Here is a 21,750-nt window from a genome sequence, read left to right on the forward strand (position 1 = left end):
ATGGATACCACCATTACACGTGAGAACACCACCCACCAGGTACGCGGTACATACTCGTGCGACTCGGCCAACGTTGTCTACAACGTTGGGGGTAAGCAGTCAGTACAGGGATCCCCTGTGGTCGTTCCCCTTAGTAACAGGCTTTGGATACTGTTGGGGGGGGGGGGGGGGGACTTACCAGGGGTCAGCCATGGGGTACAGGTCTCTGGCACAGAGTCTGTCCCTGTTGCTCAGAAGGGAAGGGGGGAAAGGAGAAGAACATTAGTCATTGGAGACTCCATAGTTAGGGGGATAGATAGAAGATTCTGTGGGAACGAGAGAGTTGGTGTGTTGCCTCCCAGGTACCAGGGTCCGCGATGTCTTGGATCATGTTTTCGGGATCCTTAAGGGGGAGGGGGAGCAGCCCCAAGTCGTGGTCCACATAGGTACCAATGACATAGGTAGGAAAAAGGATAGGGATGTAAGGCAGGAATTCAGGGAGCTAGGGTGGAAACTTAGATCCAGGACAAACAGAGTTGTTATCTCTGGGTTGTTACCCGTGCCACGTGCTAGCGAGTCGGGGAATAGGGAGAGAGAGCAGTTGAACACGTGACTGCAGGGATGGTGCAGGAGGGAGGGTTTCAGATTCCTGGACAATTGGGTTTCATTCTGGGGTAGGTGGGACCTCTACAAACGGGATGGTCTGCACATGGACCAGAGGGGTACTAATATCCTGGGGGGGAAGTTTGCTAATGCTCTTCGGGAGGGTTTAAACTAGTTCAAAAAGGGATTGGGAACCTGAATTGTAGCTCCAGTACACAAGAAGCTGAGAGTAGTGAGGTCATGAGTAAGGTTTCAAAGTTGCAGGAGTGTACCGGCAGGCAGAAAGGTGGTTTAAAGTGCGTCTACTTCAATGCCAGGAGCATCCAGAATAAGGTGGGTGAGCTTGCAGCATGGGTTAGTAGCTGGGACTTCGATGTTGTGGCCATTTCGGAGACATGGATAGAGCAGGGCGAGGAATGGTTGTTGCAGGTGCCGGGGTTTAGATATTTCAGTAAGCTCAGGGAAGGTGGTAAAAGAGGGGGAGGGGTGGCATTGTTAGTCAAGGACAGTATTACGGTAGCTGAGAGGACATTTGATGAGGACTCAAATACTGAGGTAGTATGCGCTGAGTTAAGAAACAGGAAAGGAGAGGTCACCCTGTTAGGGCTTTTCTATAGGCCTCCAAAAAGTTCCAGAGATGTAGAGGAAAGGATTGCAAAGATGATTCTGGATAGGAGCGAAAATAACAGGGTAGTTGTTATGGGGGATTTTAACTTTCCAAATATTGACTGGAAACACTATAGTTCGAGTACTTTAGATGGGTCCGTTTTTGTCCACTGTGTGCAGGAGGATTTCCTGATGGAGTATGTAGATAGGCTAACAAGAGGCGAGGCCGTATTAGATTTGGTACTGGGTAATGAAATAGGACAGGTGTTAGATTTGGAGGTAGGTGAGCACTTTGGTGATAGTGACCACAATTCGATTACGTTTACTTTAGCAATGGAAAGGGATAGGTATACACCACAGGGCAAGAGTTATAGCTGGGGGAAAGGCAATTATGATGCGATGAGGCAGGACTTAGGATGCATCGGCTGGAGAGGAAAACTGCAGGGGATGGACACAATGGAAAAGTGGAGCATGTTAAAGGAACAGCTACTGCGTGTCCTTGATAAGTATGTACCTGTTAGGCAGGGAGGAAGTCGTCGAGCGAGGGAACCATGGGTTACTAAAGCAGTTGAAACACTTGTCAAGAGGAAGAAGGAGGCTTATGTGAAGATGAGACGTGATGGTTCAGTTGGGTCGCTTGAGAGTTACAAGTTAGCTAGGAAGGCTCTAAAGAGAGAGCTAAGAAGAGCCAAGCGAGGACATGAGAAGTCTTTGGCAGGTAGGATCAAGGATAACCCTAAAGCTTTCTATAGGTATGTCAGGAATAAAAGAATGACTAAGGAAAGAGTAGGGCCAGTCAAGGACAGTAGTAGGAAGTTGTGCGTGGAGTCCGAGGAGATAGGAGAGGTGCTAAATAAGTATTTTTCGTCTTATTCACACAGGAAAAAGACAAAGTTGTCGAGGAGAATACTGAGATACAGGCTACTAGACTAGAAGGGCTTGAGGTTCATAAGGAGGAGGTGTTAGCCATTCTGGAAAGTGTGAAAATACTTTCCACTTGGGTCGGATGGGATTTATCCTAGGATTCTCTGGGAAGCTTGGGAGGAGATTGCTGGACCTTTGGCTTTGATCTTTAAGTCATCTTTGTCTACAGGAATAGTGCCAGAGGACTGGAGGATAGCAAATGTTGTCCCCTTGTTCAAGAAGGGGAGTAGAGATAACCCCAGTAACTATAGACCAGTGAGCCTTACTTCTGTTGTGGGAAAAGTCTTAGAAAGGTTTATAAGAGATATAGGGTGTATAATCATCTGGAAAGGAATAATTTGATTAGAGATAGTCAACATGGTTTTGTGAAGGGTAGGTCGTGCCTCACAAACCTCATTGAGTTCTTTGAGAAGGTGACCAAACAGGTGGATGAGGGTAAAGCAGTTGATGTGGTGTATATGGATTTCAGTAAAGCGTTTGATAAGGTTCCCCACGGTAGGCTATTGCAGAAAATACAGAGGCATGGGATTCAGGGTGATTTAGCAGTTTGGATCAGAAACTGGCTAGCTGATAGAAGACAAAGGGTGGTGGTTGATGGGAAATGTTCTGACTTGTGTCCAGTTACTAGTGGTGTACCACAAGGATCTGTTTTGGGGCCGCTGCTGTTTGTCATTTTTATAAATGACCTGGAGGAGGGCGTAGAAGGATGGGTGAGTAAATTTGCAGATGGCACTAAAGTCGGTGGAGTTGTGGACAGTGCAGAAGGATGTTACAAGTTACAGAGGGACATAGATAAGCTGCAGAGCTGGGCTGACAGGTGGCAAATGGAGTTTAATGCAGAAAAGTGTGAGGTGATTCATTTTGGAAGGAATAACAGGAAGACAGAGTACTGGGCTAATGGTAAGATTCTTGGTAGTGTGGAGGAGCAGAGAGATCTCGGTGTCCATGTCCATAGATCGCTGAAAGTTGCCACCCAGGTTGAGAGGGTTAAGAAGGCGTACGGTGTGTTAGCTTTTATTGGTAGAGGAATTGAGTTTCGGAGCCATGCGGTCATGTTGCAGTTGTACAAAACTCTGGTGCGGCTGCATTTGGAGTATTGCATGCAGTTCTGGTCACCACATTATCGGAAGGATGTGGAAGCATTGGAAAGGGTACAGAGGAGATTTACAAGGATGTTGCCTGGTATGGGGGGAAGATCATATGAGGAAAGGCTGAAGGACTTGAGGCTGTTTTCATTAGAGAGAAGAAGGTTAAGAGGTGACTTAATTGAGGCATACAAGATGATCAGAGGATTAGATAGGGTCGGCATTGAGAGCCTTCTTCCTCGGATGGTGATGTCCAGCACGAGGGGACATAGCTTTAAATTGAGGGGAGATAGATATAGGACAGATGTCAGAGGTAGGTTCTTTACTCAGAGTAGTAAGGGCGTGGAATGCCCTGCCTGCAACAGTAGTGGACTCCCCAACACTAAACGCATTCAAATGGTCATTGGATAGGCATATGGACGATAAGGGAATAGTGTCGAGGGACTTTAGAGGGGTTTCACAGGACGACGCAACATCGAGGGCCGAAGGGCCTGTACTGCGCTGTAATGTTCTATGTTCTATGTTCATACGCTGCAGGAAAGGATGTCCCGAAGCATGGTACATTGGTGAGACCATGCAGACGCTGCGACAATGAATGAACGGACATCGCGCGACAATCACCAGGCAGGAATGTTCCCTTCCAGTCGGGGAACACTTCAGCAGTCAAAGGCATTCAGCCTCTGATCTCTGGGTAAGCGTTCTCCAAGGCGGCCTTCAGGACGCGCGACAATGCAGAATCGCCGAGCAGAAACTTACAGCCAAGTTCCGCACACATGAGTGCGGCCTCAACCGGGACCTGGGATTCATGTCGCATTACATTCATCCCCCACCATCTGGCCTGGGCTTGCGAAATCCTACCAACTGTCCTGGCTTGAGACAATTCACACCTCTTTAACCTGGGGTTACCTCTATCTCTGGATCTGTAAAGACTTGATTACCTGCAAATGCTCGCATTCTAAGCATTGTCTGGCATCTTTGAATTTGTCTATATATATGTTTTTGGAACATACCTCTTCATTCACCTGAGGAAGGAGCTGCGCTCCAAAAGCTAGTGTTTGAAACAAACCTGTTGGACTTTAACCTGGTGTTGTAAGACTTCTTACTGTGCTCACCCCAGTCCAACGCCTGCATCGCCACATCATCACACACAAGACAAAAAGGATGGATCCCTGTGACCAAATGTACACTTTCTATTCCATCATTTAAGGATATCATAGAACAGTACAGCACAGAACAGGCCCTTCGGCCCTCGATGTTGTGCCGAGCCATGATCACCCTCCTCAAACCCACGCTATACCCGTAACCCAACAACCCCCCCCCCCCCCCCTTAACCTTACTTTTAGGACACTACGGGCAATTTAGCATGGCCAATCCACCTAACCCGCACATCTTTGGACTGTGGGAGGAAACCGGAGCACCCGGAGGAAACCCACGCACACACGGGGAGGACGTGCAGACTCCACACAGACAGTGACCCAGCCGGGAATCGAACCTGGGACCCTGGAGCTGTGAAGCATTGATGCTAACCACCATGCTACCGTGAGGCCCCTAATATAGATATAGATATAGATATAGATTCTAAAACTCTTCAAAACTTTCCCTGAATACACCATGACCATCGTCTCTACCAGACATTCATCAACAAATGTTCCCTGCACCAACCCATCAAAATATTACAGCTTTGGTCATATTTCATGAAGTGCGAATTCAACATTACACACACCAATATGGCAAAAACTGCTATTTATAAGCAAGTACAAGCAACAATTAGTCTCAACGTGTAACATTGAGCTGGGACCAATGTCTCTGCAGGACGGTTTGCTAGTGTTGTTGGAGAGATTTTAAAAACAAATTGGTAGGGGAATGGGAATTTGGATGTAGCATTATAACGGAGAAAGAAGGCTCGCAAAGGGTTCAATGGGACAGATAACATAAGAGTAATAAATAATAAGGTATTAGGTGGGCTCAGACAAAGAGAATACAAGGTTGTCTGAATTAGGTTTATAGCAAGTGTGTAAATGCATGAGATAGAAGAAGTCATTGAGGGATCAAAGATAATTGATTAGAAATAAGAAATGCCTTGATACTACTGGATTTATTCTGTAGATCACCACGAGTGGGATTAGTGTAGAAGAGCAAGTTTGAAAAAGCACGGTAGCGCAGTGGTTAGCATTGCTGCCTCGCAGAGCTGAGGTCCCAGGTTCGATCCCGGCCCTCGGTCACTGTCCGTGTGGAGTTTGCACAGTCTCCCCATTTTTGTGTGGGTTTCGCCCCCACAACTTTACTCAGAAAGTAGTACGGGCGTGGAATGCCCTGCCTGCAACAGTAGTGGACTCGCCAACACTCAGGGCATTTAATGGTCATTGGATAGACATATGGATGCAAAGGGAATAGTGTAGATGGGCTTTAGAGTGGTTTCACAGGTCGGCGCAACATCGAGGGCTGATGGGCCTGTACTACGCTATAATGTTCTATGTTCTATAACCCAAAAGATGTGCAGGGTAGGTGGGTTGGCCACGCTAAATTGCCCCTCAATTGGAAAAATGAATTGGGTACTCTAAATTTATATTTAAAAAAAGAGCAAGTTTGCAGGGAAATTATAGAAAAGTGCAACGACTACAGAGAGTTACAAACAATGGGTCTTCAATCATCTATAATGTTGACTGGGATAGTAGCGTAAAGCAGACGTGGGGTATGTTTCTGAAGTGTGTATTAAGGAAAATTTCCTGGATCAGTGTATTCCCCATTGCAGAATCTGGTTCTGGGGAATGAGATGGTCAAGGTAGATCAATTGTCAATCGGGGAATATTTAGGAGACGATGATCATGGTATCAAAAGGCTTAGGTTAGACATGGAAAAGTACAAGGAGCAATCCAGAGTAAATGTACTAAATTGGAATGGTGTCAACTTCAATGGGTTAAGAATGACTTCAATTTACCTGGGACAAGTCCAAAGATTGGCATGCAAAACTGGGCTGTCTTTAACGGGGAGATGATTCAGGTACATTCCCACAAGGTGGAAAGGTATTACAAATAAAGCCCACAGGACCCTGGGTGATGGAAGAGATAGAGAATAAGATGAAGCAGAAAAGTGGGTGTAATACAAACGTCAGGTGGATAATGGAAGTGAAAGAGAACCAGGCTGAGTATAGAAATGGGAAGTGAAAAAAGAAATGATAACAGCAAAGAGAGTGTATGAGTAGAGACAGTTAATATAGAGGGAATCCAAAAAACTCTGTAGGCGAAGAATTAGCGAAAAAAAGAAAGAGGAGGGAAATCAATTAGAGGCCATAACACATAGGAGCAGAATTCAGCTATAATAATAATAATAATAATCGTTATTGTCACAAGTAGGCTTACATTAACACTGCAATGAAGTTACTGTGAAAACCCCCCAGTCATCACATTCCAGCGCATGTTCGGGTACACAGAGCGAGAATTCAGAATGCCCAATTCACCTAACAGCACGTCTTTCGGGACTTGTGGGAGGAAATCGGAGCACCCAGAGGAAACCCACGCAGACACAGGGAGAACGTGCAGATTCCATACAGACAGTGACCCAAGTCGGGAATCGAACCTGGGACCCTGGAGCTGTGAAGCAACAGTGCTACCCACTGTGCTATCATGCTGCCCTTTGACCCGTCAAGTCTGCTCCGCCATTCGACCATGGCTGGTATGTTTCTCATCCTCATTTTCTGCCTTCTACCTGTAACCCCTGATACCCTGATTAATCAAGAACATATCTATCTCAGTCTTAAAGACACTGAATGGCTTGCCCTCCACAGCCTTCTGTGGCAATGAGTTTCACAGATTCACCACCCAATGACTGAAGAAATTCCCCCTCATCTCAGTTTTAAAGGATTGTCCTTCTCCACGTCCACTCTATCTATGCCTCTCGGTTTTCTATTAGTTTCAATGATATCTCCCTTCATCCTACTAAACCCCATTGAATACAGACCCAGTCCTCAACCACTCCTCGTATGACAAGCCCTTCATTCCCAGGATTATTCTTGTGAGCCTCTTGTGGACCTCCTCTAAGGCCAGCACATCCTTCCTTAAAGAGACGGCCCAAACCTGCTCATAATATTCCAAATGGGGTCTGACCAGAGCCTTATCCAGCCTCAGCAGTACATACCCCTTGCTCTTGAATTTTAGCCCTCTCAAAATGAATGGTAACATTGCATTTGCCTTCCTAACTGCCAACTGCATGTAAACCACAAGAGAATCCTGAACTAGGACTCCTAAGTCCTTTTTGTGCTTCAGATTTCCGAAGCCTTTCCCCACTTAGAAAATAGTCCATGCCTCTATTCTTCCCACTAAAGTGCATAACCAAAAGCAGGCAGGGGGCATGCAGAGGTATTAAATTAGTATTTTCCATGTCTTGGCTAAAGAGGAGGATGCTACCACAGTCCTAGTTAAAGAGCAGGTAGTTGAGATGCTGTATGGGCTAAAAAATAATAGAGGAGTGATCAGAAAGGTTGGCAGTGCTTAGGTAAGTCACCAGGACTGGATGGATATATTCTGAGAATAATGAGAGAAGTAAAGGTGGAAACTACAGAGAAATTGGCCATAATCTTCAAATCCTTCTTGGATAACAGGGTGGTGCCGTTTGACTGGAGAATTGCAAACATCACATGCTTATTCAAAAAAGGATGCAAAGATAAACCAAGCACGAAATGTCATCAGTTTAAACTTTGAGGTGGGAAGGCTTTGATAAATAATAACCCAATCACTTGCACAACTATGGATTAATTATGGAAAGCCAGCACAGTTTTGTTGAAACACATTGTGCTTAACTAACATGACTAACTTTTTTGATTGGGTTATTTGGTTGAAGTAGTTGTATATGGACTACCAAACGACATTTGATAAAGTAATATAACAGGCTTGCCAGCAGAGTTGAAGCTGTGAATTAAATGGGGCAGTGGCAAGATCGATGTAAAATTGGCCACGTGACAAGAAACAAAGCATAGTCGTGAGCAGTGATTTCAGATTGGGGAATGTATGCAGTACTGGTCCTGTGGGCCCGTATCAGGGTCATTGCTTTTCTTGGTGTCTATTAATGACTTGGGATATGAAGTGTTGTGAGCTATGAGGATAAGTGATAAAATTCAAGAGAACATAGGCTGGTGGAATGGGCAAACATGTGGCAGATTATATTTAATGCAGAGAAGTGCAAAATGATAACATTTTGGTCGGTAAAATGAGAAGATTATACAACACGTACAATTCTAAAGGGGATGCAGAAACAGAGAAACTTGGGGTCATTTGTGCACAGATCATTGAAAGTAGAGGGCAGGTTGATGAATAAAGACATATGGGATTCCGTTTTATAAAAAGCAGAGGGTGCAAAGGCAAGGAAGATACAATGGCCTTCTTAAAAAAAACACAGTTCAGCCTGACCTCTGTCCATTTCGGGGCTTGACACTTTAGGAAGGATGTGGAGGCTTTAGAGCAGGGGTGGGCACACTTTTCCGTGCAAGGGCCACATTCAAAAATTCACAATTTTAAGGGGCGGATAGTATATTAAATAAAATAATTAATATTTAAAATAGCCAAGATAAAAGGTTTTTAAAGAAAAAAAAAGCAATTAATTTTTATTAATTAATATTTTAAAGTAGAAACTTTACATGAAACACATTTATTTGAAAAACAAAGTAACTCAGTTTAAAGAAAAAAAAGCAATTAATTTTTATTAATTAATATTTTAAAGTAGAAATTTCACATGAAACACATGTTGTGCCGAGCAATGATCACCCTACTCAAGTCAACGTATCCACCCTATACCAGTAACCCAACAGCCCCCCCCCCATTAACCTTATTTAAAAAAATAAAAATAAAAAAATATTTTAATGACTTGATCTTGGTGGGCTGTGGCCCGTAGTTTGCCCACCCCTGCTTTAGAGAGACGACCAAAATTATTCAAGGGAATGGTTCCAAGGATTAGGTACTGTAGTTATGTGGATAGCTGGAGAAGCTGAGGTTCTTTTCCTCATAAGATGACTGAGAGGGTATTGTATAGAGATATTCATATCATGAGGGGTTTAGAAAATTAAGAGATCAAGGGCCAAGAACTAAAGGATACAAATATAAGGCAATTGGCAAAAGAACCAAAGATGGTGAGTAAATTGTTTTTACACAGCAAGTGGTTAGTAACTGGAATGCACTGCTTGATAGTGTGGGTGGAAGTAGATTCAATGTGGTTTTCAACAAGAGAATTAGTTAAGTACCTAAATTAAATACATTTGCAGAGCTACAGAAAAAGGACAGGGGAATGGGATTGCTAACTACTTTTGCAGACAGCTGACACGGGCTTGAAGAGACAAATGGCTTCCTTCTGTACTGTAACCATTTTATGATTCTATGATATCTCCAATAATAGAGATACCTTGAAAGACAAGGGTACCCACCCACAATTGCAATTGTTCTGTAGGATATCCAAGACAGTGGATTCACTGTACTTTGATCCATCTGCAGGATATCAAGTGGAAACTAGACATAGTAGGCACTTGCATTATTTCCTCTTCCAAACCCTTCAGATTTTAGACACTAGTCCAGCCTTTCATTTCAGGGGACATCAGAGGGAAAACTGCTTGGAATCATACCTAGCACAAAGGAAGATGTTTGTGCTTTTTGGAGGACATCGCAGAGGAGTTAATCAGGGTAGTGTCCTCGGCCAAACCATCTTCAGCTGCTTCAATGACCATACGTCCATCATAAAGTCAAATGTGGAGACGTTCACTGATGATTACACAATGTTCAGTACTCCTCAGATAATGAACCAGTCCATGTCTATATGCAGCTCCACACAATAAAGAGGTTGCCTTTATCAATACCCCATCCACAACATTAAACATTCACTCACTGATGCATAATGGTTGCAGTGTGCACCATATAGAAGGTGCAATGTAGCAACACAGAGTGTAGCAGATGCATAGAACTCCAACACCTGCAGGTTTCCTTCCAGGCCACACACCATCTTGACTTCAGCACTCCTTCACTGTCGCTGTCAAAATCCTAGATTCCTTTTCTAACAGCCAGTGGATGTGCCTACACCAGATTGACTGCAACAACTCCAACACCTTCCCAAGATCGATTAGAGATTAGTAACAAATGCAGCTATGCCACTGATGCTCACATCCCCATAAAAGAATAAAATGAAGTACAGGCCCATCTCCAGTTAAGAGCACTCACAGGAGCGCCACAATGGCGCAGTGGTTAGCACAGCTGCCTCGTGGCATTGAGGACTTGGGTTCGATCCAGGCCCCGGATCACTGTCTGTGTGGAGTTTGCACATTCTCCCCCGTGTCTGTGTGGATCTCATCCCCACAACCCAAAGATGTGCAGGGTAAGTGGATTGGCCACAGTAAATTCCCCTTAATTGGGGAGAAAAAAAAAAATTGAACCCAGGTCCTCAGTGCCGTGAGGCAGCAGTGCTACCTCTTACTTATTTATATAATAAAATAGAATCAGATGAGGGGAATTCACATCTACTTACCAGGGATCCGAATGAAGGACCAGCCATTTCTGGACTGAACAGCTAACAAGCCCCCAGGATGTTCAAGGAAGAAGAAGGACAGCCTATTTCTCCAATGAAGAGCTAGCTCTGGAGTTCCATACAAGAGGCACTGCTTGGCGGTGAGGTGACCCCCTTCCCTCATTAATCGGCGCTCGTACTCTGCACTCCGATCACAACAGTAGATGTCTCGTGGAACAGCAGTTACCTGAGATACACATGAGGCAGGACATTAATGTTAACAGAAAAAAGGTTACATCAAATCACTACAGTTAGTGCAAATCTCATTATGCATGGTGGCCCAAAGTTTGTCAGCAGCAGCAAATGATTGTCACTGCAATGAATGGCTAGAGCCACCCTGGGCTTCTCTAGGAACTTCTGGGAATTAAAAATTTGTTTAAACGAGACACAAGATGTGGGCACGCAATTGGCTGTCTCCTGCGCAAGACTGCTGAATTTTTAAACCCAGAGTCTAAACCAGGAAATGTAAATTACAACATTTAATTTAAGACCAAATCATTGTGCAACAAGTGAAATAAAGAGAGGGAAAGAGAGATAGGATCGGGAGAGATAAAGAGACAAAGAAGAAGTTAAAATTATGTTTTAAAATCTTCAAAAATGATTACAACTCTGAATAAATAGGATTCCATCACTTTCAGCACCAGAGACGTTGTTTGTCCATAATTAGGATGAACCACAGTTAGAAATTGACTTACACTTTAATGAACAAAGCAGAAGCTTTTCGGGCATATTTAATGGCAAATACAGCAACTGCACATATTCTAGATGTTTTAATGGCAAAATTTCTTGAGGAGCAGGGCAACCCCGGACAGCAATAACGTGATTGAAAAAATATTTTTCTTAAAAATGTTTTCATTTATAACAATATAATATAAAACAAATGCTACAAATTACAATGTAAAAGGAACATAGTCAACAGTTAAGAACACATCCAAACCTAAACCCCCACCAATAAACTAACGCCCTCCCGCTCAAACAACTCACAGTGACCAATTCTTTAAAAAAGGAAATGAATGGCTTCCATATAAATGAAAAGCAGATTCAAAATGCGCCGGGGCAGAGGGATCTGGGTGTCTTTGTTCATGAATCACAGAAAGTTGGCGTGCGGGTACAACACACAATTAAAAAGGAAAATGGAATGTTAGCGTTTATTGGAAAATGACTCGAGTATAAAAGCAGGAAAGTATTGATGCAATTGCATAGGCTATTGGTGAGACCACATCTGGAGTATTGTGCCCAGTTTTGGCCTCCTTATTTGAGGAAGCATGTGGTGGCATTGGAGGCAGTTCAGAGGAAGTCCACCAGATTGATTCCAGGAATGAAAGGGTTGACGTATGAGGAGAGATTGAACAAGTTTGGGCTTACACTCACTGGAGTTTAGAAGGACGTGAGGGGATCTGTTTGAGGTATATACAATACTAAAAGGGATTGATAAAGTAAACGTAGACCAAATGTCCCCCTCCGTGGGGTAGTCTAGAATGAGAGGTCACAGATATAGGTTGAGAGGTGGTAGATTTAGAACTGAGATGAGGAGGGACTACTTCTCGTAGAGGGTGGTGAATTTGTGAACTCGCTACCCCATAGTGCGGTGGAGTCCGAGTCATTAAATGGTTTCAAGAAGGAGATACTGTAGTTAAATTTCTGATAAAAAACAGGTTAAAGGTATATGGGGAGCAGGTAGGGAGGTGGATTTGAGACCAAGAAATGATCAACTATGATTTGATTGAATGGTGGTGCAGGCTCAGGAGGCTGAATTGCCTACTTCAGTTCTTAATTTCTATGTTCCATCTCAGGTCGAACCCCTCGACCAACTCCCTAATGATGGTACTTGGCCTTCTCCAAATACAAAAATTCCAAGTCACCCCGAGCACTGGGCGGAGTACGAGAGCTCCACCCAAGCAGGACTCTGCTCCGAGCTATTCGCCTTCATTCCCCTCTGCAGCACCGGCGAGTCTTTTACCCCAAAACTGTCCACTAATGGTCAAGGCTCATGTCCGAAGTTAAGAATCTCTGACATGGGCAGCACGGTGGCGCAGTGGGTTGGCACTGCTGCCTCACGGCACTGAGGTCCCAGGTTCGATCCCGGCTCTGGGTCACTGTCCGTGTGGAGTTTGCACATTCTTCCCGTGTTTGCGTGGGTTTCGCCCCCACAACCCAAAGATGTGCAAGGTAGGTCAATTGGCCACACTAAATTTCCCCTTAATTGGAAAAAATGAATTGGGTACTCTAAATTAAAAAAAAGAAAAATCTCTGACATGGTGTTAAAGAAGGGGACCCAAAAACGTAAGAACTTGGGACGTGACCAGAACACAGGAGTATGATTGGCTGACCCCCAGGAACACCACTCACAACTGTCATCCACCCACAAAAAAAATCCACTCGTGCCTCATGCCCATATTCAACAAAAAATACCCTGAGCTCAGGGTATTAGTGTGGACACTAGCCGTGGGGCCCTGTGCAGCAACCAAACCAACCCTCCTAAGGATTTTGGAAAGATATCCCCACTCCACCCTATCATAAACTTTTTCGGCACTCATGGATCCAATCACCTTTGACTCGAGCACCGGAAAAGGGGAAAGAACGATATTTAACAGCCAATGTATACTGGCCAACAATTGCTGACCCTGAACAATGCCTGCCTGGTCTTCTGCAATCACCTCTGGCAGGCAACGATCCAATCGCAGCACCACCACCATGGCAAGTAATTAAGCTTCTGCATTCAAAAGCAATATTGGTTGATACAACCCACATTCCGTAGGGTCTGTGTCCCTCTTCAGGGTCAGAGAAATAGAAGCCTGTGTACGTGTACCGGGCAATAAACTCTGGGACAATGAACAGGCGCCAGAATGTGGCGACGAGGGAATTTTCACAGTAACTTCATTGCAGTGTTAATGTAAGCCTACTTGTGACACAAATAAAGATGATTATGATTATTAACACAATACCTTTCGGAATCTCTACAGGGATTCCAACTTCTCCAATCTTTTTCTCTCCACCAATGGGGAAGGACAACCCATCTAAAAACTACACCATGACCGAACTCTCCTCCAGGGACTCCAATCTATAAAGATTCCTATGGAGTGCTTCGAAACCCTTGGCAGCATGGTGGCGCAGTGGTTAGCACTGCCGTCTCACGGCGCCGAGGTCCCAGGTTCGATCCCGGCTCTGGGTCACTGTCTGTGTGGAGTTTGCACATTCTCCCCGTGTTTGCGTGGGTTTCACCCCCACAACCCAAAGATGTGCAGGGTAGATGGATTGGCCACGCTAAATTGCCCCTTAATTGGAAAAAATTAATTGGGTACCCTAAATTTATTTTTAAAAATGCTTCGAAAGCCGTGTTCACTTTAAACAGGTCGCAAACAAATCTGCCACTTGAGTCCCTAATGTTTATAGTCTCCCGGGAAGTACCTGCTGCCTCAGTTGATGAGCTGAAAGATGACTGGCCTTCTCCCTGTATACATAAAATACCCACTTCGAGCGCCGAAGCTGATTCACCGGCTGACACCTGTTGATAACAATTCAAATTGCGTCTGTAGCTTTCTCCTGCTCACACGCAACTCCGGAGTAGGAGCGAGTACTGATGGTCTACCTCAAGGATGGAGTCCACCAGCCTCTGCCTCTCCACCCTCGCAGTCATTTTCATATCTGCTTTATAGGAGATTATCTCCCCCATAATAAATACTTGAAGGGTTTCCCATCGCGTAGAGGGCGAGATAGGCTTGCCCTTATTAAACTTGATATATTTCTCAATGGTCGAGGACAAGTTTGCAAAATCCTTTATCTGCTGCCAGCGCCGTATCCAACCTCCACGGTGGGTGCTGAGAGGGACCAAAATGTGGAGAATGGTCTGAAATCACAATTGCCCCCATCTGCTCCATAAAATCCAACAAAGCCTTTACCACCCCAGCTGGAGCCAGCGACCTGGCCCTAGATCGATCCAACTTCGGTTCAAGAACAGTTTCAGTGCCCCCCTGCCAAGATTAGTTGATGAAAGTTCAAATCAAGAATGGAGACCTGCAACTCCGAATAAACCCCGTATCATCCCAGTTTGGCACATAGACATTAACTTGGACCACTAAAGTGCCGATCAAAGACCCACTGACCTTCACATATCTACCACCAGGATCCACCACAACCTTGGCGGCCGAAAATGGAACTCGTTTACTAATCAAAGTTGCCACCCTACAGACACTGCGATCAAACCCGAATTAAATACCTGGCTCACCCACTCCTCCCACAACCTTGTCTGGCCCCTTACCCGCAAATGGGTCTCCTGCAAAAACACCAGATCAGCACTCAAATGTTTCAAGTGAGCGAATACCGTCGACCTTTTTACTGGGCCACCCAATTCCCTTACATTCCAGGTGACCTTCCGATTTGGGGGCCTCTCACCACCCACCCCTTCCCGACCTGGAGTCAGTAATTACCACCAAAAGGGATTATCCAAAAACGACTTCGAGTACAGGCACGAGGCCCACCCAATTTGGCCAGCAAGGCAAACAAAGAAAATCTGTAGTCAGCAAACTAAAGCTACTCCATCACCCATTTCCCCGCTCTCAGACAGTACCACAACCAAATTTACATTCCGGTAACCACAAAACAAATGAACCCCCACCCCCCCCAAATTAACCCTAGACCCAAACAAAACAAAAACACAAAGCTCAATATCACCTCATAACATAAGCTTCCAAGCTGGTGTGCCTGCAGCCCACAGACTCCAAAAGGTCAAAAGATTTGTATCCACTTGAAATCAGGTATCTACATTTATCGTAAAAACAGAAAATGCTGGAAAAACTCCGCAGGTCTCACAGCATCTGTGCAGAGATACAAGACTTTATGTTTCAAGACCAATGTGACTCTTCTTTGGAACTGGAGGGAGATAGAAATGTGATGGGTTTTATGCTGTTGAAAATGGGGGAGGGGCAGGTGGCACAAAATAGAAGGTATGGGATAAGTTGGAGAGTAGGAAATATTAAATGACAAAGATACCATGGAACACAAAACAAAGGGAATGGCAATGATAGTATTAAAGACTAAAGTAGGAATTAATAGCAGAATAAAGGCCAACACTGTTTGAAAGTAAAATAACAGAACACGTTAACAGTAGAAAAAGAGTCAGCGCTGTCTGAAAGCAAGAACAAGATACAGATAAGGGGTGGGGGATTTACAAAAAAAAATCAAAATGGAGTTCATGATCCGAAGCTGAACTGAACGTAGAGTCCAGGAGACAGTAAAGTGCCTGATCGGAGGATTAAGGTGCTGCTGCATCAGTTTGTGTTGGGCTTCACTGAAACATCTTCACAGGCAAAAGACAGAAATGTGTGTGTAAACAAGGTGGTGAATTTAAATGGCGAGTGACTGGAAGGTGGGTATTATGCTTGCAGACTAAATCAAGGTGTTTTACAAAGCTGTCACCCAGTCTGTGTTTAGGCTCCCAATGTAGAGACGACCGCATTGTGAGCAGAAAAAACAGCACATTAAATGAAAAAAATATTTGAGTAAATCACTGCTTCACTCGGAAGTAATGTCTGGAGCCTTGGACAAGTGTGGGGAGGGGCGGCAGGGTATTACACCTCCTGTGATTGCATGGGACGATGCCGTAGGAAGGGGATAATGTGTTGGGGGTGATGGAGGAGTAGACCTGGACACGGAAGGAACTGTCCCTTTAGAGTGCTGACTAGGAAGGAAGTATTTGGTGTTGGCATCATGCTGGAGCTGGGGGGAAATGGGAATGAAATTTATATTTGTTGACTTCCTAACTGTTACAGTATGCTACTTAAAAAGCATTTTGTGCAGCCATAGTCAATAGTTTTTGCGCAGTTAAAACAGCTGCTTGGCAATAAGTCAGTATTTGCAATTTCCCCCCTGAAAGAACTGACATCCATAAGCTGAACTAGCATGTGATCTCAAAGTTGGTGAAGATTCAAACTATCAGCGAGGTACTATATCCAGATCCCAGCAGCAATTTCTCTTTGTTCCGATTCCTGCTGTGAAACATCAATTTAGATTTGAAAGCTAAACCCAATCGGGTTTGTGCTCTGAGCTACACTTCTTTTGAATGAAACGCATGCTGTGCTTTGAGCTTGAAGTCGTAATTTCCTGGCTAAGTTTCAAGTTTTGGTTTATCACATTACTGCAGATGGATGGCTAGGCCCTTCACAACTAATCCTGCCAAAGAACAAACTGCTGAGCAAACACAGCCCATATACACACAGCAAATATTTAACATGGACGGGAAATGCAAACACTGAAGTGCAGCCAGCTTCCATTATCACCAAAACCTGCCCATTCTGACTCCCTTTCTCTTTGCAGATGCTGCGTTCGATAGCACCTGGACTTGATTGCTGCCTGTAAACTCTGACTAAGATGCTAATCTATTCTGTAGGCTTTTTTCATTTCAGACAATGACAGTAATTACTAGAGAACTGACTGGAACTGGATTAATGATCTCTTCAGGACAGCACGGTTGAGAATCAGCACTTTCTTCTGACAGCATGTGGTCTAGTGCCTCCTGATAATGAGGTGACTGGAGTTCATGGACTGAAGTTCAGCACTGATTCACCAGGCCATGTACTTTAAGTTATTAACTCCATGCTGCATAAAATTTTTGCCCTCGTCAACTGATAGGAGACAGTATACTTTCTCTTGGACAATAAGTCAATGATATTGAACTGCCTCCTCCTTAACACAAATCATGACTGAATAGTGCCACAAACTGATATCTGCACCTCTTTAGAAAGAATATCCCAGGTTGCCTTCATAATGCAAAAACCCAGCCTGCTTGCACTACAAACAAATAGTGGAGTCTCCCTGTGGAAAAAAAACAAGATCCTGAGCAAGGTCCCAAACAACAATGAGGGGGGATCTCATAGAGGCGTATAAAATTTTAACAGGACTAGACAGGGTAGATGCAGGGAAGATGTTACCAATGATGGGAGTGTCCAGAACCAGGGGTCACAGACCGAGGGTTCAGGGTAAACCATTTCGGACAGACATAAGGAGACATTTCTTCACCCAAAGAATGGTGAGCCTGTGGAATTAATTACCACAGGAAGTAGATGATGCTAAAACATTGAATATATTCAAGAGGTGGCTAGATATAGCACCTGGGTAGAATGGGATCAAAGACTATGGGGAGAAAGTAGGATTAGGTTATTGAGTTGGATGATCAGCCATGATTGTGATGAATGGCGGAGCAGGCTCGAAGGGCCAAAAGGCCTCCTCCTGCTCCTATCTTCTATGCATCTATGTAACAACCAGATCTACTTCAATGTTGAAGTTATATGCTAGGATAACTGCTAAGCAATAGGAAATAGGGCCCTCCCTCTGCCTGTTCTGGTTGTTCAGGATCCCATGATACTACATTAAAGATGAGCACTTTGTTTACCAACATTACTCCCTCAACCACACCACCACCCAAAACAGATTTTTGGCCATACATCACATTTGCTATTAAAGAATCTTGTAGTAATTCTACATAACTAATTGTATTTCATTTGTATGTGAATTAATTGCATGGGATCAAAGAGGACCCAGCCCAGAATAAATAGCTGAAAAAATGCCACAGCAAATAGTGGAGCAACAGTGCAAGAGATTTAAACAGAATTGTTACATCGAGGTTAAATATCTTCCAACTAGCAAGAAAGAGGGTATGTAACAGGTAGGTAAACATCCCAGCAAAATGGCTTGGGGATGGAGGGTGAATTACAGAGAAGAACTGTGACACAAAAGATAGACATAGAACATACAGTGCAGAAGGAGGCCATTCGGCCCATTGAGTCTGCACTGACCCACTTAAACCCTCACTTCCACCCTATCCCCGTAACTCAATAACCCCTCTGAACTTTTTTTGGTCACCAAGGGCAATTTATCATGGCCAATCCACCTAACCTGCACGTCTTTGGACTGTGGGAGGAAACCAGAGTACCTGGAGGAAACCCACGCAGACACGGGGAGAATGTGCAGACTCCACACAGACAGTGACCCAGCAGGGAATCGAACCTGGGACCCTGGCGCTGTGAAGCCACAGTGCTAATCACTTGTGAGGAGGGAAGTGTTGTGCATTCGTGTTCCTAGTTGGAACTGAGTTAATGATCTCTTGTTGGAACAAGGTCACTTTAAGAGTCCAATTACGTAACAAATTGATGACGCCACCAGCCATTCGCGCGGGCAAACATGCAGTCTTTCCTAACAGCTTGTAGACACCTTTCCAATAAAGTTCTCTTTTGTTTGTACCTTGGTGGGCTGCATGCCTAACCTTTAAAAATACCACAGGACGAAACAAAAAGGACACTCAGAGTAACAGAGTCATTTACAGCACAGGTGGACATTCAGCCCATTGAGTCCATGCTGGCCCGCCATGGAGCAATCCAGTCAGTCCCATTCCTCTGTTCTATCCCCATTCTGTCCTGCAAATGTGTTTATTTCAAGTTACCATGTAATTTCCTTTCAAAATCATTGATATATCAGTTTTTCCCACCCTCGTGGGGAGTATGTTCCAGGTCATTCATCGAATAAAAAAGTTCTTTCTCACATTCCCCTGCAACCTTTGCCAAAAAACTTAAATCTGCGTCACTGAGTCTGTGTGCCATCAGCTAATGGGACAGCTTTCTCTTCTTCATCTGATTCAAACCTGTGATAATTTTGTACAACTCTATTAAATCTCCCTCAAACTCCTTTGCTCCAAGAAGAACCCCAGCTTCATCAACTTAGCTAAAATCTCCCATCCCTGGGTCCATTCTAGTAAATAGAGCAAGTAAAAAGATTGGTCATCAATGTCAAGGGGTTTAATCGTATGTAAGAAATAGGAACATAGGACCAGTAGGCCATTCAGCCATTCAATACAATCATAGCTGATCAGACACTTCAATACCTTTTACACATACTATTCCCATAACCTGACACTTTGTTAATCAGAAATCTATAGAAACATATTGGTTACCAAACAAGGTAGGACAGGGGCTTTTTGCACTCAAATGGAGTAAGGTTTCAGGAGTATTTCACCTGTGTGTGAGATTTGAGCAGGAGAACAATATTCAAAAGGAAGCTGCACTAAAAAGTTAACGGGACACAAAATCATAGAATCATATAATTTACAGTGGAGAAGGAGGCCATTCAGCCCATCGAGTCTGCACCAGCTCTTAGAAAGAGCACCCCACTTAAGCTCATGCCTCCACACTATCCCCGTAATCCAGTAACCCCACCCAACCTTTTTGGATACAAAGGGCAATTTAGTATGGCCAATCCACCTAACCTGCACATCTTTGGACTGTGGGAGGAAACCGGAGCACCCGGAGGAAACCCACGCAGACATGGGGAGAACGTGCAGACTCCACACAGACAGTGACCCAAACCGGGAATCGAATCTGGGACCCTGGAGCTGTGAAGTAACAGTGCTAACCACGGTGCTGCCATGTTAGCACAGTTGCTTCACAGTAGCATTTTCACCATCTGAGTGTACTAGGTGGTTAAGGAAGAAAGAGTAGGGACATTGACACGCATCATCAGCTATCTTTGGGAATGGAGATCGTGTAAACGCCTCAAAAGTTAAAAAATATTAAAACCAGTGAATTATGGACCAGGTAATCTGACCCCAGTAAAACTAATTGGTAATTATCACCAAGAATGTCTTTAGTTCAGAATAGGGATGAAATAGGCCATTACAGAGAGGCCTGGGCTAATCAGGGCAAACAGCATGGGCTTGTTAACAGTAGGTTTGGTTTGACAAATTCAAATCAAATTTGTGAGGATAAGGAACCGTTCTTAAAAGAATGGACACAATCACAACAGCCCGACTACCCTACTGCCGCGCTGTAGAATCATAGAAAAGCTACAGCACAGAAGAAGGCCATTCAGCCCATCTTGTCCATGTTAGCCCAAGAACACCCAGTGCCCTTTCTAATTCCACCTTTCTGTATCTGGTCCATGACCCTGGAGTTTACAGCACTTAAGGTGCAGATCCAGGTTTTTTAAAAAAAGAGTTTAGGTTTCTGCCTCCACCAACCAACTCAGGCAATGAATTCCAGACACTCACTACCCTCTGCATAAAAACATTCTTCCTCATGTCCCCTCTACACCGTCTGCCTCTTATCTTGAATCTATGTCTCCTGGTTCTAGAATTCTCCACCAAGGGAAACAATTTTATCCTGTCCACTCTATCTCTTCCCCTCGTAATTTTGTGCATCTCAATTAAGACATAGACAAAGACAAAGAATTTACAGTGCAGAAGGAGGCCATTCAGACCATCGAGTCTGCATCGGCCCTTGGAAAGAGCACACGACTTAAGCCTTCACTCTATCCCCTTTATCCCCATAATGCAGTAACCCCACCTAACCTTTTTGGACACTTAAGGGCAATTTAGAATGGCCAATTCACCTAACCTGCACATCTTTGGACTGCAGGAGGAAACTCTAGCACCCGGAGGAAACCCATGCACACATGGGGAGAATGTGCAGACTCCACACAGACAGTGACCCAATTCGGGAATCAAACCTGGGACCATGAAGCTGTGAAGCAACTGGCAGATAGTGTTGAGGATTGTTAGAGGATACAACAGGACAGGGATAGGTTGGAGACTTGGGCAGAGAAATGGCAAATGGAGTTTAATCCAGACAAATGTGAGGTAATGCATTTTGGTAGGTCTAACAGAGGGGAAATATACTGTAAATGGCAAAACTCTTAGGAATATAAAAAGTCACAGAGATAGAACATAGAACATAGAACGATACAGCGCAGTACAGGCCCTTCGGCCCTCGATGTTGCACCGACATGGAAAAAAAAACTAAAGGCCATCTAACCTACACTATCCCCTTATCATCCATATGCTTATCCAATAAATTTTTAAATGCCCTCAATGTTGGCGAGTTCACTACTGTTGCAGGTAGGGCATTCCACGGCCTCACCACTCTTTGCGTAAAAAACCCACCTCTGACCTCTGTCCTATATCTATTACCTCTCAATTTAAGGCTATGTCCCCTCGTGCTAGCCACCTCCATCCGCGGGAGAAGGCTCTCGCTGT

The 21,750-nt window shown here is 44.3% G+C and overlaps 1 protein-coding gene across 6 annotated transcripts in view; it reads right to left on the bottom strand.

Moving 5' to 3' along the window:
- ino80 (INO80 complex ATPase subunit) overlaps nt 1-21,750 on the bottom strand; it is a 314,154-nt gene that overhangs the window by 104,979 nt on the left and 187,425 nt on the right. For all 6 annotated transcript variants that reach the window (XM_038782859.1, XM_038782838.1, XM_038782829.1 and 3 more), the window contains one exon: nt 10,695-10,920. In XM_038782859.1, the coding sequence (XP_038638787.1) occupies nt 10,695-10,920 (226 nt within the window). The remainder of the gene's footprint in view (nt 1-10,694; nt 10,921-21,750) is intronic.

This window comes from Scyliorhinus canicula, chromosome 2 (genome assembly GCF_902713615.1).
Source record: "Scyliorhinus canicula chromosome 2, sScyCan1.1, whole genome shotgun sequence".
Taxonomy (NCBI): domain Eukaryota; kingdom Metazoa; phylum Chordata; class Chondrichthyes; order Carcharhiniformes; family Scyliorhinidae; genus Scyliorhinus; species Scyliorhinus canicula.